This window comes from Protopterus annectens, chromosome 1.part0 (genome assembly GCF_019279795.1).
Source record: "Protopterus annectens isolate FY-2018-M chromosome 1.part0, PAN1.0, whole genome shotgun sequence".
Classification (NCBI taxonomy): domain Eukaryota; kingdom Metazoa; phylum Chordata; order Ceratodontiformes; family Protopteridae; genus Protopterus; species Protopterus annectens.
Window position 1 is genome coordinate 848080148 of NC_056725.1, and position 15657 is coordinate 848095804.

At 37.3% G+C, this 15657-nt stretch overlaps 1 protein-coding gene across 2 annotated transcripts in view; it reads right to left on the reverse strand.

The window, feature by feature from the left end:
• The window catches only part of ZDHHC14 (zinc finger DHHC-type palmitoyltransferase 14), a 1825619-nt gene that overhangs the window by 176272 nt on the left and 1633690 nt on the right, over positions 1-15657 (reverse strand). For both annotated transcript variants that reach the window (XM_044063663.1, XM_044063664.1), the window contains exon 6: positions 3074-3176. In XM_044063663.1, coding sequence (XP_043919598.1) covers positions 3074-3176 — 103 coding nt within the window. The remainder of the gene's footprint in view (positions 1-3073; positions 3177-15657) is intronic.

Sequence of the window (15657 nt, forward strand, 5' to 3'; positions counted from 1 at the left end):
AACTTTGGGCTCCTAAAAGCAGAGAAGGATAACTTCATGGCACCCATGCAAATGGAGAATAGTTGCATGACCGCCGAATCATACGAACACGTAAACAAATGCATGGATCTCGTCATACCCAATAGAACCAAGACACTCTCCTCCAAAAAAAATGAAGCCAATCTGGTGGTCCCCTGCCATAAACAAACTCTACAACAGGAGGAAACTGATGTGGAATAAGGTGAAGTCCCAAGACTGGATAAACACCCTTATCAGCCTCAAAAAAAGTTGAGATCCCTCATCAAATCCTCTAAAGCTAGCTATGAAAAAAGAATTGCAGCAGATAGTAAAGACAACCACAAGGCCTTCTATAGTTATGTAAAGAATCTCCACGCCAATCCCAGATTTGCTCTGAGCTACTGCACAATGGTACCTCTTATACCGAGTCAACAGATATTGGCAATATACTGGCCGACAGATTCAGTGCCAATATTACCCCCCCCCCAAAGGACCAATCACAATACCAGTACATGGCCAGGCACCCCGTATTATTGCTGCACAGGTTAAAACAGCACTGTCCAAGGCCAAGAATACAGCTTCTATGGGACCTGACAATATCCCTGGCTGTGTTCTACATGAACTACAGAGTGAACTGTCACCTCACCTGTGTGCCCTGTTGAATCACAGCCTCACCTCAGGCTTTGTCCCTACCGAATGGCGCACTGCTACAGTCATCCCTCTTCACAAAGGAGTGACTACAGACCCTGGGAACTATCGCCCAATTAGCCTGACAAGTCTGATATGCAAAGCTATGGAATGCATCATCATGGACCTGTTAAACAAGGATATAGGGAATCTCCAAACTCTGGATCCCACACAGTTTGGTTTTTTGAAGGGTAGATCATGCCTGCTCAACTTGGTCAACTTCTTTGAGTCAGTCACCAGAGCTGTGGATGAAGGCAAGGTGGTTCATACAGCCTACCTTGATCTGGACTAGGCCTTTGATACCATTCCCCACTCAGGAATCATAGAAAAACTCACTAAGCTAGGCATCAACCCCTATATCACTGGGTGGGTTGCAAACTGGCTCACAGATAGAACGCACAGTGTGAAAGTAGCTGACTCCAAGTCAGACAGCCGACCAGACACATGTGGTGTCCCATAGGGTTCGGTCCTAGGTCCTCTCCTGTTTTGGTATCTACTTCTCTGAAGTCCAGGCCAACACGAAGGGACTCTGGCTGACAAAGTTCACAGATGATTGCAAGTTGGGAGCTATTATTAACTCCCCAAGTGATGTTGACAGCCTACAGAAAGGTCTCACTGAGACCAATGACTGGTGTCAGAACCATGGCCTTAAGCTCAATGCAAAAAAATGTGTCATCATCCCCTTTGGGAAAAACCCGGTTCCCATGAATTACCACATCAATGGTAGTCCACTGAACACAGAAGGCGTTATGAGAGATCTAGGAACACAGGTTGACATCAGCCTCTCTTTTGACCACCACATTGCCACTGTGGTCAGAAAGTCCTTCTATGTGGCACATCTTATTACCAATGCTTTTGTATCCAGGAAGAAAGAGGACATTGTCTCCCTCTATTCTTTCCTCATTAGGTCAGTCATCGAGTACAATGCCCCATTTGGGGTGTACCTCACTAAACATCTGCAACAACTGGAGAGGCCAAAAAGTACCTCACAAAGAGGATCCTAGGCCCTAAACATTTGTCCTATATGGACAGACTTAAAAACTCCAAGTATTCTCTGTCTCATATCGCCTGCTTAGAGGCGATCTCTGCTTGACTTACAAAGCCATGTCTGACCCAGCTCTGTTAGAAATGCTACATCTAAAGAAATCCCAATCCTTCCACACCACATGCTCCAGAGACCTCAACCTCATTACCACAATCAACAGAACGTGCTGGAGGGACAGGTTTGTAACCCAGAGACTGCCCATGCTATGGAACAGACTTCCCATACATGTCAAACAGAGCACCTCACTGGCTCTCTTCAAGTGAAATCTTAATGAGTGGATGGGAAATAGCAAATTCTCCCCAGGGATCACTCCAGTGGCTCTACTCGACAGAGGCACTGGGAACTAAGGTCGGGTGGCTCAATGCCATGATAATCCTATGGGCTAGGCTTGTAAAGGCTCCAGGGTCATTAACCTAGAACACACCTATGAACATAACAACATCATGTAAAACAGAATAAATCTACAGTTTAAAGCAATGCTGATGACCAGATGATTACTAAAAGATCACCAGTATATAATTATTGTCTGCATGTAAAGGATTATATTTACCATAAAATGGCAATATCTGCTTAGCGGTTACCCTGCATAGTGTTAAACATGGTTATCATTAACTTGTCTGGTAGCCCAGTTTTATGGTGACAACTGATAACACAAGGAAGAATTTATGGAGTTTGTGAATATGTTGTGTGGCCATAATGATTCATTATTGAACAGTCTGGTTGGCTCCGTATGCAAAACAAAAATTTGTAAAAAACCTATATGCAAATTCAGGTAAGATTACAGGCTCAAGTAAATACATTCGGTTACTTAAACAGCAGACAATGCAGATAGTACATATGGACTGAATTCACCAGAATTCTAATAACAGCAGACATGTTTTTCCCAGACTTTGAATTCCAGAAGCAGACAAGGGCCCACTAGCAGCATCTTCTTTTACATGTCAATGGAGTACCCTGAAGGTGCCTGTACTATTTAACCATGGACCCATTCTTTCACTTAATTGTGTGTTAATGCATTCCATTACAAGCAGCTTCTTAAGTCAACAACAGTGAGAACATAATTTAAATGGGGCTGCTGACCTTGTGTTGGTTACAGCCTTGCTGGAGTTCAAGACCTCTTGGGACTCTAGCCTCATATAAATATTAAAATGAGTTTACAATATTACTAGTTTTATTCAGTTGTACCAACCTGACCTTAATACCATTATTATACAATGTGACTGTACATCCTCAGAATATCATTCTCATTTTAATTGCCTCTTAAAGAAAATGAATTATGTACTTTTGTGTAAAAGCTACCACTACTATTGCAACTAATATGATAATAACAAAAAGGTCACTTACATCTTCATTTGTAGTCTGATTGGAGCTGATTAAATATGTATGAAATCCTGAAAGTCCAACAATTGACCAGACAGAAAAAAAGCACACCACGGCCTCCAAAACAGTGATTCAGAGTTAAGGAAGTAGAAGCATACAAAGAGAATGTCCAGAAACAATAACGTCAATTTGATTATTCTGAACAGTCTGACACCATTTTGGAACTCAGAAAAAGTGAGCTATTTTAATGCATCAAAATATGCATTTCTCCACAACTGGAATTATGGGGCCTGCCATATTAAAGTGATCTTGTTTTAATGTTTTTGTGTCTCCATGCCAAAACTCATTTAAAGTCTCCTTTGTATGAATCATGCTAGACATTAGGAAGTGATGTTTTCCTATCATACTGGTATATAATGGCAGTAGCGTGAGTCATAGGCATCTTAAACACACTTTATGTTACTGGAGTGCTTGCATTTTTTTCCCTGAATGAGCCTCATGTGTTCTTCTCAGTGCTTCTTTTAAGCTATTCAAAATACTTGTACAGCTCTGGCCAAAGAAAGTAGTTAAACTGAAGGCTTTTATGAGGATATCAATTTGTAGTCCTCTCCCACAATCTTCCTGAGGTGTCAAAGCTATCACTGTAATCTATGAGCTGTTAAGGAACACTTTCATAACGGGTGGTTCTGCTATTCACTAGTGTCTGCAGTACTAAGGCAGGTGCTTTTTTTATCCTAAATGTTGGACAAATGTGTTTGCCTGTTAAACCTTAATGTTGGAGAAATGTGTTTGCTGTTTTTGCTCAGAGGTGTTTAACAGCTTATATTACCGTACAAAATAGGTGTATATAACTTCAGTTCTTACATTTATACTGTTAAAGTATTTTTTAAACTGAGGCAAAAATGTCCTCATGCATTACATTTCCCCACTAATGTTGCACTGCTTGCTAACCCTTAATTTGCTAAATTGTAGCATACTACCACTTCATCAAAACCACAATCCTTGACATAGTAGTTTTATGTACTGTGCTTAAGATGCCTATAAAATTTCTGCAGTTACAGAGAAATAATACATCCACAAGTAAATTACTATACAAAAATGTGGTAAATTATTCGTCTTCTCTATAATAAAGGCTGCGGAAGAAAGTTCCACCACCTTGTGTGAATGTTTGATTTTTTTTACAGCAGTTGTTAACATCAGCAAGACTGAGGATAGATAGTCTAAGAATGTGGGCAGTATTCAACAAGAAAAAGATTCCTGTGCCAAAGCCTGCATGAACATAAAACTAGGCATCAAAATTCAAAATAAAACATACATTTTTACTTTTAGGTGCCTAAAAGGTAAGAAATTAGTATTGGGTGCTAGACCTAAAGTAAACCTTATTATGTTTGGCACCTAGACAAACAAAAAGTTTCTGTTTAGGAACCTTTTGTATAAGGTTGTTTAGGGACAACTTTAATTCTTCAACCCTTTATGTTTTATGTCTGTATATGTAACTTGTTTGAGTACATGATATTCAGTTTCATACATAGAAATTGTTTAGAACATACATTTGGGGTATATTAGATAAACCTTCATGATGTTAAAGGCTTAGTTACCTTACTTGTTTTAACTTTTTAAACCTTTTAGGCACCTAAAAGTAAAAATGTATGTTTTATTTTGAATTTTTGCCTGGTTTGTATTTAGATGTATGCCTTTGATGTGGTATTAGGATTTTATAAGGCACCATCTTGGTGGAAATGTCCTTCTTATTCATTCCTTTTTTAAGTGAGATTGAGTAACGGTCAAAGTAAATTAATTCACTTTTGAAAAATGTAAACTTATTGTTTTTAACCTGATTGTTGCTAAGGATATGACATCATGATAGTGTTCGTTTAAAAGTGATTTTATCTTTGTCTGAAGAAGCTTTATTAAAATACGTTCACGAACTGACTTTTTGTTCCTGAGTATTTGGATTTGCCTGCTTTGCTTGTTCTACCACTGTTTCGTTTTTGTTGGCTGCCATTAGTTTGTTTGTTTTGGAGCATGGCTAGTCCGAAAACTCCTGTGCTTTTTGAGTCTGGGAACACTACGCAATTTGATGTTCCACCTTTACGTGACTCAAACAACTTTGAGATTTTGCTGTTAACATTGACACAGCGTTTGGATCTCCTAAATTCACGGTTGGACAGTTTGGAGTCCAACCGAGCGCCTATTACACTGAATGCTACCCTTGGGCAACCGAGTAGCAGCAATACGAGACCGGAGAGTGGCTCGTCTATCTCACTACAACCAGGACAGGCACCACGTTTGTCTAATGTTACTGAGACCTCAAACATCGATGGAATGTCTGCTGACACTGGGCTGCCTCACCTATTGAGGCAGGAACATGTTAATAATCCACATGGTGCTTCTGGAAATGCTCTGAGCACTGACAATATCGCAGCGAATGGTGGGAACATTAGCGCTTATGCTTTGAATGGCCGTCTGGAGTTTATTGGCGAGCCCATTTTTGGGGAATGGGTGAAGAATATTGAAGCCTTTGAGTTTGGCTCACCACCTTCTATGAACTCGCCGACTACTGGATCGGACACTACAGGTAACATTGAAAGCAATATTGCTGCTAACTTAAAACTTTTGGACACAAAAATGCTAAAGATAAAGAAACTTCAATTAGAAGTTTCATATTTTAAACAGTGTTTAAAGGAAAAATTGGTACCTAAAGGTTTAAGGAGCTCTTTTGCCCCTACTAGTTTATTTTTTGACCCGCTGTTTATGGGTGAACTTTCCAACCTTTTTAATAAACAAGGGCTGGAATTGTTAGAGGTTATGGTAAAACATTATGGAAAACAAATTGATGCCTTATTAACAGAAACCAACACCCTCAATGAACTGATTAAAACTGATGTCAACTTCCTTCGGTACAAATATGATTACCATCGGATCTTTGAAAGTATCGATGGTTTACTTGCTAAATTGAAAACCAACAAAAATAAAAAACTTGTGAGAGATCGACAAGCTTATGTTAAAGAGATTGCTTACCCTAACTTGGTTAAAAACCTTAATGGGCCCAAAAATATTACTGGACCTAAAAACCAGGTTGAAAATCACAATAAAGACCTTAACAATAGTGATGGAATACCCCCATTAAACATCTTGGATGAAAATGAATACGAATTTGATGATGGAGACGAGGGTCCATCTTCTTACCAACCAAGGAGAAGTAATAGAATCAAAACTCTTTATAACAACCAAGGATACCGCCCTAATTATAAAAGTCAGACAAAACCTTTTTTAGGGCGGAAGAACTTTCAACGGCAGAAAAACCCGAACAAAGTTTAATTGAGGCTAACTTTATTCCTGAAGTTGCCCCTTTACTTCAGAAACCTGTAATTTTGACTAACATTAAAGGTGACTTTTTTGTTTATAACTTTTCTGATATTAACATCGAACAAGATCTGATTGAACTTTTACGCTCGGCTATCGTTTGTCCCTGACCAGAGGATGAGTTTACCTAAACTTCTCATGGACCTTAAATGTTTTGTACGAGGTTTAAACCTTAAAGTATTGTTTAATGGTGATGTAAATAATCAAAAACCTCCTTTCAAATTGTTAAGTGTTTTCAACCCCCCTCTCCATCCTACTTTGCAAACCTTTGAGTATGCTTGTGAACTCGATTTCAGACATTTATTCAAGAATATTGGATGGTTTGATTCTAACAGTAATATTACACCGGAACAGAGATCCTGTTTGAAAAATCTGTGTAACTTACCTATTAGAGTGATCAAACCAGATAAGGGTGGGGGTTTGGTCATCCTGGATAAGAATGATTATATTTCAAAAATGCTTAAAATTCTTGATTCTCCAGCTTATGAAAGTTCTTCTGTGAATGAGACAACATGTCAGTATAACAGAATTAAGGGTTATTTTAGAGATCTGTTCATTGAAGGGAAGATCGACACTGATACATTTAACTTCATCAACATCTCCTTCCCTAAAGTTCCAACCATGTTTGGGATCCCCAAAATTCATAAAAACCTAGAGGACCCACCCATGCGGGCTCTAGTGGATGGGAGATGTTGTATCACTCACCCATGTGCTAAGGTGGTTGACCACATCTTAAGTAAATATCTTAAAACACTCCCTCAGATTTGTAAAGATTCGTGGTTCTTCTTAAAGTCTATCAACAACATTCTGTTCAGCCCTTCCTACAACTTCTTAACCATCGATGTGGTGGATTTATACACTTCCATACCACACCTTGAAGCTGTGGAATGGGTGGAACTTATGTTGGTAGACTTGGAGGCACCAAAAGAGGAGATTGAGGTGGTCACCACTCTCCTCGATATTATTCTGTCATCTAACTTTTTCATCTTTAATAATCAACATTACTTGCAGAAAAGGGGTATAGCCATGGGTTCGCCATGTGGAGGTAGTGTGGCGAACCTTGTGGTTGCTTACTGGGAAAAGACCTTTTTGTTTGAACATCCATTATTCAAAGAGACTTCCAAATTTTACACTCGATTTTTAGACGATGTATTCGTCTTTATCGAGGGGAACTTGGACACTGCTAATAACCTAATGAAGCACATGAATGAATCATGTACCTTTTTGACATTTACTCACCACTTTTCAACTAGTGAGATTGAGTATTTAGATGTTAAACTTGTCAAAGATGTTCAAAACAACTGCTTCCTCTCTAAGATCTTTAGGAAGAATACTTATTGCAATGCTTTCCTCCATTTCACCAGTAACCACCCTTGGAAACAAAAGAAGTCCATCTTCAAAGGCCAACTAGTGAGAGCTACACGTATGTGTAGCACCCTCATGGACTTTGAAGAGGAGTGTGGTACTCTTAAAAACATGTTCCAAAACAGAGGATACCCTATGGAACTTCTAGATAACCTAATTGATGAGGTCACTTTTAAAAGAACTTCAGGGTTTTACCAACCATTATTACAGGGTCCCACCCGGTACAATCCTCAAATGACTGTGGAATTGGAGATAGCATCAAATAGGAATGATGTCAACAACCTTTTGACTGAATATAACATCATCGACCAGGTTCCAATGCCTTCACCCCATGACTTCAAGAGTAGGTTTGTTCTTACACATAACAAACACATCTTTAGTATGTGTTGCATTGTTAAGAAAAACTGGGAGTTTATTGTAAATAATGCCCATTTACTTGAAATCTTGGGTGTCTCCCCTGGTTTTGTTTTTAAGAGGGGTAAAAACCTGAAAGAATTTTTACAAACAGGAGATTTATATCCTGCCCTGTCTAGACAAATCGGAACTTTTCCCTGCGGGTTCTGTAATTGGTGTAGATTATTAAAAACAGGGAACTCTTTTATGATAAGAGGTGAAAAATATTACATCAGACACAAGATTTTTTGTGACTCTAGATCAATTATCTACATTGCATTTTGTAATTGTTGTTCGGCATTTTATGTTGGTAAACGACCGTGTTTACCAACATAATTATGCCATAAAAAATAAAAAAACTGACAACGCCCTTTCCAAACATGTCCTAGACAATATGGGACATAGTTTCTCATTTATGGGGATTGACGCCTCAAACGCTCCTACTTGAATTAAAGGAACTGGAATGGCAGCTATTATTAAATGCCTTTTCTCCACCTGGTCTTAATGAAATGTGTAACATTTCTGTCATTTTAAAATATAAAAGTTACCTTAGAAATTAGTATTGGTGCTTGACCTAAAGCAAACTTTATTATGTTTGGCACCTAGACAAACAAAAAGTTTCTGTTTGGGAACCTTTTGTATAAGGTTGTTTAGGGACAACTTTAATTCTTCAACCCTTTATGTTTTATGTCTGTATATGTAACTTGTTTGAGTATATGATGTAAAGTTTCATACATAGAAATTGGTCAGAATATACATTTGGGGTATATTAGATAAACCTTCATGATGTTAAAGGCTTAGTTACCTTACTTGTTTTAACTTTTTAAACCTTTTAGGCACCTAAAAGTAAAAATGTATGTTTTATTTTGAATTTTTGCCTGGTTTGTATTTAGATGTATGCCTTTGATGTGGTATTAGGATTTTATAAGGCACCATCTTGGTGGAAATGTCCTTCTTATTCATTCCTTTTTTAAGTGAGATTGAGTAACGATGTCAAAGTATGCACTTTCTTAAATTAATTCACTTTTGAAAAATGTAAACTTATTGTTTTTAACCTGATTGTTGCTAAGGATATGACATCATGATAGTGTTCGTTTAAAAGTGATTTGGCGCTCTTTTTATCTTTGTCTGAAGAAGCTCTTGCTTTGGTCAGGAGCGAAAACGTTTTTATTAAAATACGTTCACGAACTGACTTTTTGTTCCTGAGTATTTGGATTTGCCTGCTTTGCTTGTTTGAACATAAAACTAAAAATAAAAAGATTGTGAAAGTCGGCTTTCCCTTACTTTAATTCTAAGGTTAGGAAATTAAAGTTTTAAGTACAAGCAGGTTTCTGGTTTTTAAATCACAAGTGAACCATATTATGAAGAAAATGGTGTTATACCAGTGTAGTACCTTGCAGGGTGCTCAGCAGCAAATCCCACCCCAACCACGCCTCCCTGTAGCAGCTGTATGAATATTCATGTCTGTGCCGAGAGTAGTGTCATGAATATTGATGGCCAGGCAACACCTGCGTAACTTAAGACAGCAGTACCATCGGTTTTATTACAGACAGCATTAAAAATTGCAGAAATTGTACCACATTACAGAAACTATTGCATATATATATATATATATATATATATATATATATATATATATATATGTGTGTGTATATATATATATATATATATATATATATATATATATATATAGAGAGAGAGAGAGAGAGACACTAAAACAAATGAATATTAGTTGTAATGAACTCACAAAATTGGCTTGTAAAAAGGCAAATACAAAAAATTGCACACAAAATCATCGGTTTTATTGCTAACAGCATTCAACGGCATTACAAAATGTTACCAACATATTGTATTACTGAAAAAATCGGGGGTACAAATCAATTACTTCAGTTGCTGCTGATGTGAATCCTGAAAGTCCTTGATTATCTGTTCATATTGTTAGGTGTTAAAAAGGGCATATTGCTGTGATTGTTGTGTATTATCTGTGGTATGTTGGAGGATTGCTACTGCATCTATTTTGCTTATGTTGGATGATTGCTAATTCACTGACTTTTAGGTTTTGTTCCGGTAATTTAAACATTACGTGACACGTGAATTAGCATGCATGCCACTCATCTGGGGTTTCCACACCTTTTTCGTGTGTCAATCAGTCCCAGCACATCCAAACCTGCGCAGAACTCAGCGCTAAGTACTACACTGGTATTATGCCGAGAAAAGAAACCTAAGGGTAGAGTTAAACTGTAGCTAAGGGTGGATTCTTCCTTTAAGCTCACACAACTTGCCATAGAACAGTGACTGCTGAGGTGTTTAAACACAAAGCCAACAAAGCATTTGCACATTTGCTGAGAAAAAGTAGACAAAACTTAATACAACCTGTATTTAAAGTTCTTCTTCCCATACTTGTGGAAAATCATTGTCCTTTATAACCTTCTCCAACTCCCCAAATCCTGGCACAGACTCATCAACATTTACTTCCACAGCCTCTAACATTCTTTCAGTGTGTGCAAATATTGCAGAAAACATGTTACTTGGCAAATTTTAATAGGAATTTCAGACACTAATAATTAATTTAAAGAAGATAGGCTTATACTCCTTACTTACGTTTTAGACTACATCAAATGTCTGTAATAGTTTCTTAATTTGTTGTATATTTGGGAGTTATATATACATTTCCTCATTGTTTCTTTGTGAATTGCCTATCCATTCTCGCATCCCAATCCTTTCTAACCACCTCTGATTGAATACAATAGTTACCATGCAATATTTTATATGCCCTACTAATTAGTCCTTTCTTAACAGCAGCGTCTCTTGCAGATTCTACTAAAACTCTACCAGTGCTGGTCTTTCACTAGGACTCCCCTATTTCTTTCTCTTTGCCTATGCTTTTATATCAGTCCTTGATAATAGAAGGCAATCTCTAGCCTGAAGTCCAAATTAATTCTTGACCGCTTCCCATTCTATTACCTTTCCCTTTCTAATTATTTGACAGTTTTCTGCAGTAAGTTCCAGCCACCTCTTGCCTATTCTCTGTACCCCTAACTCCAGTCATCCTAGCATCAGAATCTCTTTTCTCCATTGCCATGGATTAGTTCTTAGAATACTTTCTGCTACTTTATGTGTTATTCTCTGAAAGATCTGCATCGAAGATCTCCGTCTCCTTGTTTTTTTTTAGCTTCCCCTTTCATCATCATCATCCCTTTCCACCTTGAATCCATGCTTTCTGCTTGTGTTATGTGTATGCACCTTAACTGTGTAGCTCTGAAATACTTCTTCAAATCAGATAAGGCCCAAACAACTTGTCCTATAGGCAGGTGTGAAGATATGTGAAGGCTGCCAGCCTAGCTAGATAGAATTCTGTAGATAATTCTATGTCATTGTAAATATGAATATAACCCACAGGCTTGTCATCTTAAATGTAAGAAAACTGTATTAAATTTTTAACTTAAAAAATGTAACCACAGTACACTCTACTGGACGAAAGCTGATAAGTCAAGCATTGTATGACTGTTTGATCTCAAAGTTAGGAGACATAATTTATTCTATTGTTTTGAGACCAGAGATAATTGCTAGATTTTACATATATGATGTCTTTTATTGCTGTGGTTTTCTGGTCAGGTGCAAGATCAAAGAAATGTTAAAACTCTGAGTTTCTGTTAGCCTGGAACCAGAGAAGAATGATGTAATCTAATATGATTTAGCAGTGATGTATTACCAATTTAAGATATCTCAGGGTGAAAGAGATAGCATTTTGAATTTTGTCTGAAGAACATCCACTTACCAGTACCCTGCCTTTATTCTATATGCAAGTTTATTTAGAACTGTGATTGCTCTTAGAGTTAGATAGGAATTTAGTCAGATTTAGCCTAGCTGTTCTACATTTATGTCAGACCATTCTACAGTATTATTTTAAGCATTTTCCTGTGATTTCTGAACTCTTGACTAGCACTGTGTTGAATTGAGAAGATTTTTCTTGTGTTTTTATTTATTATTAAATATTTTTAAACCTTTCAACCGTGGCTGTTTTGTGTAGACATAATTTAAGCTCTAGAGTACTTGCATGCATTTGGTGATACTGTACAAAGTCACTCCGATAAGCCTTGCTGTTCGTCCACTTACTATTTGGATAATAATATTGCACAGTATAATCGGACACCCTTTGGTAAGGGCCTTTTTAGTAGCTGTAAGAGTAGTTGGTGGCAGTGATTTCTACCGTATAGCCTGGCAGAAGGGGGCATAGCTGGAGAACCTGTGCCAGCCATCCCCAGGAGTGCGCGTGTGTGTATTTTTATATAAACGAAATATCAAAATGTGTGTGTCAGCTACTTGGGCAGGGACACAAAGCACTGGTTGGATAGAGAGGTCACTGGAGGTTTTGGCTTGACTACTCGGATGAGATCTGTACCCTACAGCCGTGCCAGTGTGGAGTCTTATTGGGGATCTGGAGAGAAAGAGAAAAAGCCCCTGAATGACTGTGATCTCTGTGTGCTCTTAAGGGAAATTGTACTTTACTGTGTCTGTACTTGTTATCCCTCCCAATGTGCATGCTCATCACTGGTGTTAGTGGTGAGGATTGAGGCTCCTTGGTTGCTGGGCCAGTGCATGAGCGTCACAGCAGGATCAACTTATCTCACTTAACTCTTGCCCCCTACCCCTCCCAGATAAAATCCTTCAACTCTTTACTAATTGCTACTCACAACTTCTCCTCTGTTTGATAAAAATACACCTGACCTGTGTATACAACTAAAAGAACTAAAACACTTTCACTGCTTCTATCTTGCTATCCATATCCATAAAACAGAGCTTCAACTTTCTCACTTTTTATATTAACTTTTGTTTAGTCTCTTCCCACATATCCTTAGCTGCCATAACAGAATCTTGTTTAATCCAAACTCCTAAGTACTTCATTTTATCATATCCCAATAAGTATAGGTATGGCTGAACCAATCTGTGTGTGGGTACATAGTTTACAGCTACTGCCATTTGATCTTCATTAATTTTGTATCCCAAAAAGACTTGAAACTGTCTCAGAATATTCCTCAATACTAAAATGGCCTTTTCTAGTTTTACCAATTATAAACTAATATCACCTGCAAATAGCCAACTTTTCTACCATACCAATTATATTCCTGAGTTTTGGAGTCCCTTATTTTCTTTTCCAATGCTTCAAAATACAACACAAATAACAAAAGGGAAAGAGACCACCCTTGCCTGGTTCCTCTGCTGAAACAGAACGTATCAGAGAGGACTCCCCCACTTTAATTTTCACCTCCAATCTCTCATATATCCTCCTAATCAACCTTATTATTTTATCAGGGAATACAAATGCTTCCATTGCCCTACTCATAAATTCCCCACTTACTCTGTTGAGTGCTTTCTCTGCATCAAGACTCACCAACAACAGTGATATTTTCATACATTCTGCTTCCCTCTGGATCATCAGTGTTCTATTAATGTAGTCAAATGTTTGCCTCCCCACCACAAAACCACATTGATCCATTTCTCGTTGCCATTCTTTTAGCCATTATAGACATAAAACCTTTATAATCATAGCTTAGAATCGAAATGGGCCTATATAAATCTGGATCTGATGGATATTTACAATCTTTAGGTATTACAGCCACCACCTCTTTCTTCTAGGATGTTGGGGCTTCTCCTCCTTTTAAAATATGGTTAAATAAAACCTTACAGATCTTTATCACTTTCTTCCCTTCTAGCTTCCAAACTTCCACAGGAATACCATCTATTCTAGAAGACGTTCCTGTATACTGGTTATACATGACCATTTTCATCTAATCTCCTCTTATCCTGTTAGTAATTGAGCCGCATTTACTTCTAACCTTAGTCTATTTAATTATTCCATAAACATTTCCATTTGTACTTTTTCTTGATTTCCACATTTCACTGCTTTATACATTTTCATAAAATTTCTGAAATATTTTTAATACCTCTACAGGATGTCTGGTTACTTTCCTTGTTGAAGGCTCCCTAAGCTTGCAATAAACCTTTCTACTTTCTGTTGCCTGAGCTATTGTGCTAAAAAGTTTTTGTACTCTAAGGTTATTATCAAAAACCAGTTGCTTAACAGCAATCTTTCTAAACTCATGCATATTATCGAGGTAGTCCCTTATTTTCTCTTTAGCACTCTGCAATTATGCCTCTTCTTGTTCTGTGAGTCCCCCTACTATGCAATACTTTAACCTTTGTGAGTCCCTCTAAATAATTCTTGTTAATTCTTAATCATCTTTTTCTTTAATTTCCACCCTATTTTAAACCTCACTTTAATTTTATCTCTCTCCCTGACTATATTTTCAGAAGAAATAACTCCCAAATAATTTCCCGTACCCATTCCTTACATTCCTCCCCTTTTAACAGGTAGGCAGGGAAGTATCAGTGTCTCATTTTTACTTCATTACCCTGTATTTTTATTTTAGTTATACATGATGCATGATCTGAAATAGTTATTGGCTGTGTATCAAAAACTTGTGATTAAATGCACATGTTCTGTGAAATATAATTTCTGTCTAGCCTAGCCCAGTTTTGTACCTTGGGGAATGATATGTAAATTTTCTCTGAAAAAACTGCTGAATTCACATCTTCCATACCAAATATTTTCATTTTTTTTTTTTCAGAAACATATCTGTGAGACTATTCACATTTAAAGATAATGTGGAAAATATCATTATTATAAGAAGTTATTATTCCCACTTGTTATGTACAACAGCTTTTTAAATGTATAGTTTAAGCTTTTGTGTTACATGCATACATTCATCTTTGGCAGGTTGATCTCTTATGGAGTTATTTATTGTCATATTCATATGAACCTATCTTACAGTCTACAAAACTTTTTGTTGTAATGAAAAACCTTAAACACACACACAGACACACACACACACACACACACACACACACACACACACACACACACACACACACACACACACACACAGAACACTCCCAAAACCTATCAACTTAATACTAACACACAAAACTATGCACCTCTTCATATAATAAGTTTAACCTTCCTAACAGCAACAATTGTTCCAGACTGTCAGCCATACTCACAAGCTTGTATTTACCTATAATGAAGGTTATCCACGCTAATGCACATGATACAGCCTATGTACTTCCACTAAATGCTGTCTGTTTTTTGCTCTATCTTTATTCCTCTCCTAAATGTAGAAAACAGCTTGGAATGCTTTCAGAAAACATTATCTCCTAGCCATTGAATGAAAGAAGTGTTCTGTTTTTATTTTCCCCTTATCAGACTGTTTCCATAGAAACATGAGAACCACATACACAGTTGTCTGCCACTACATATATCACACTGCAAGCATTTATGTGCTAGAGGGAAACTTTTCATTATATTCAGTGTTCTTTTATTTATTTGCTTCTCCTTAAAATGTGTTATTAAATCAAGACAAGAACCTTAATCCAGTCATTCCCATATGCAAAAGTAAGAAAAAGCATATCAACTGTTCTTATAT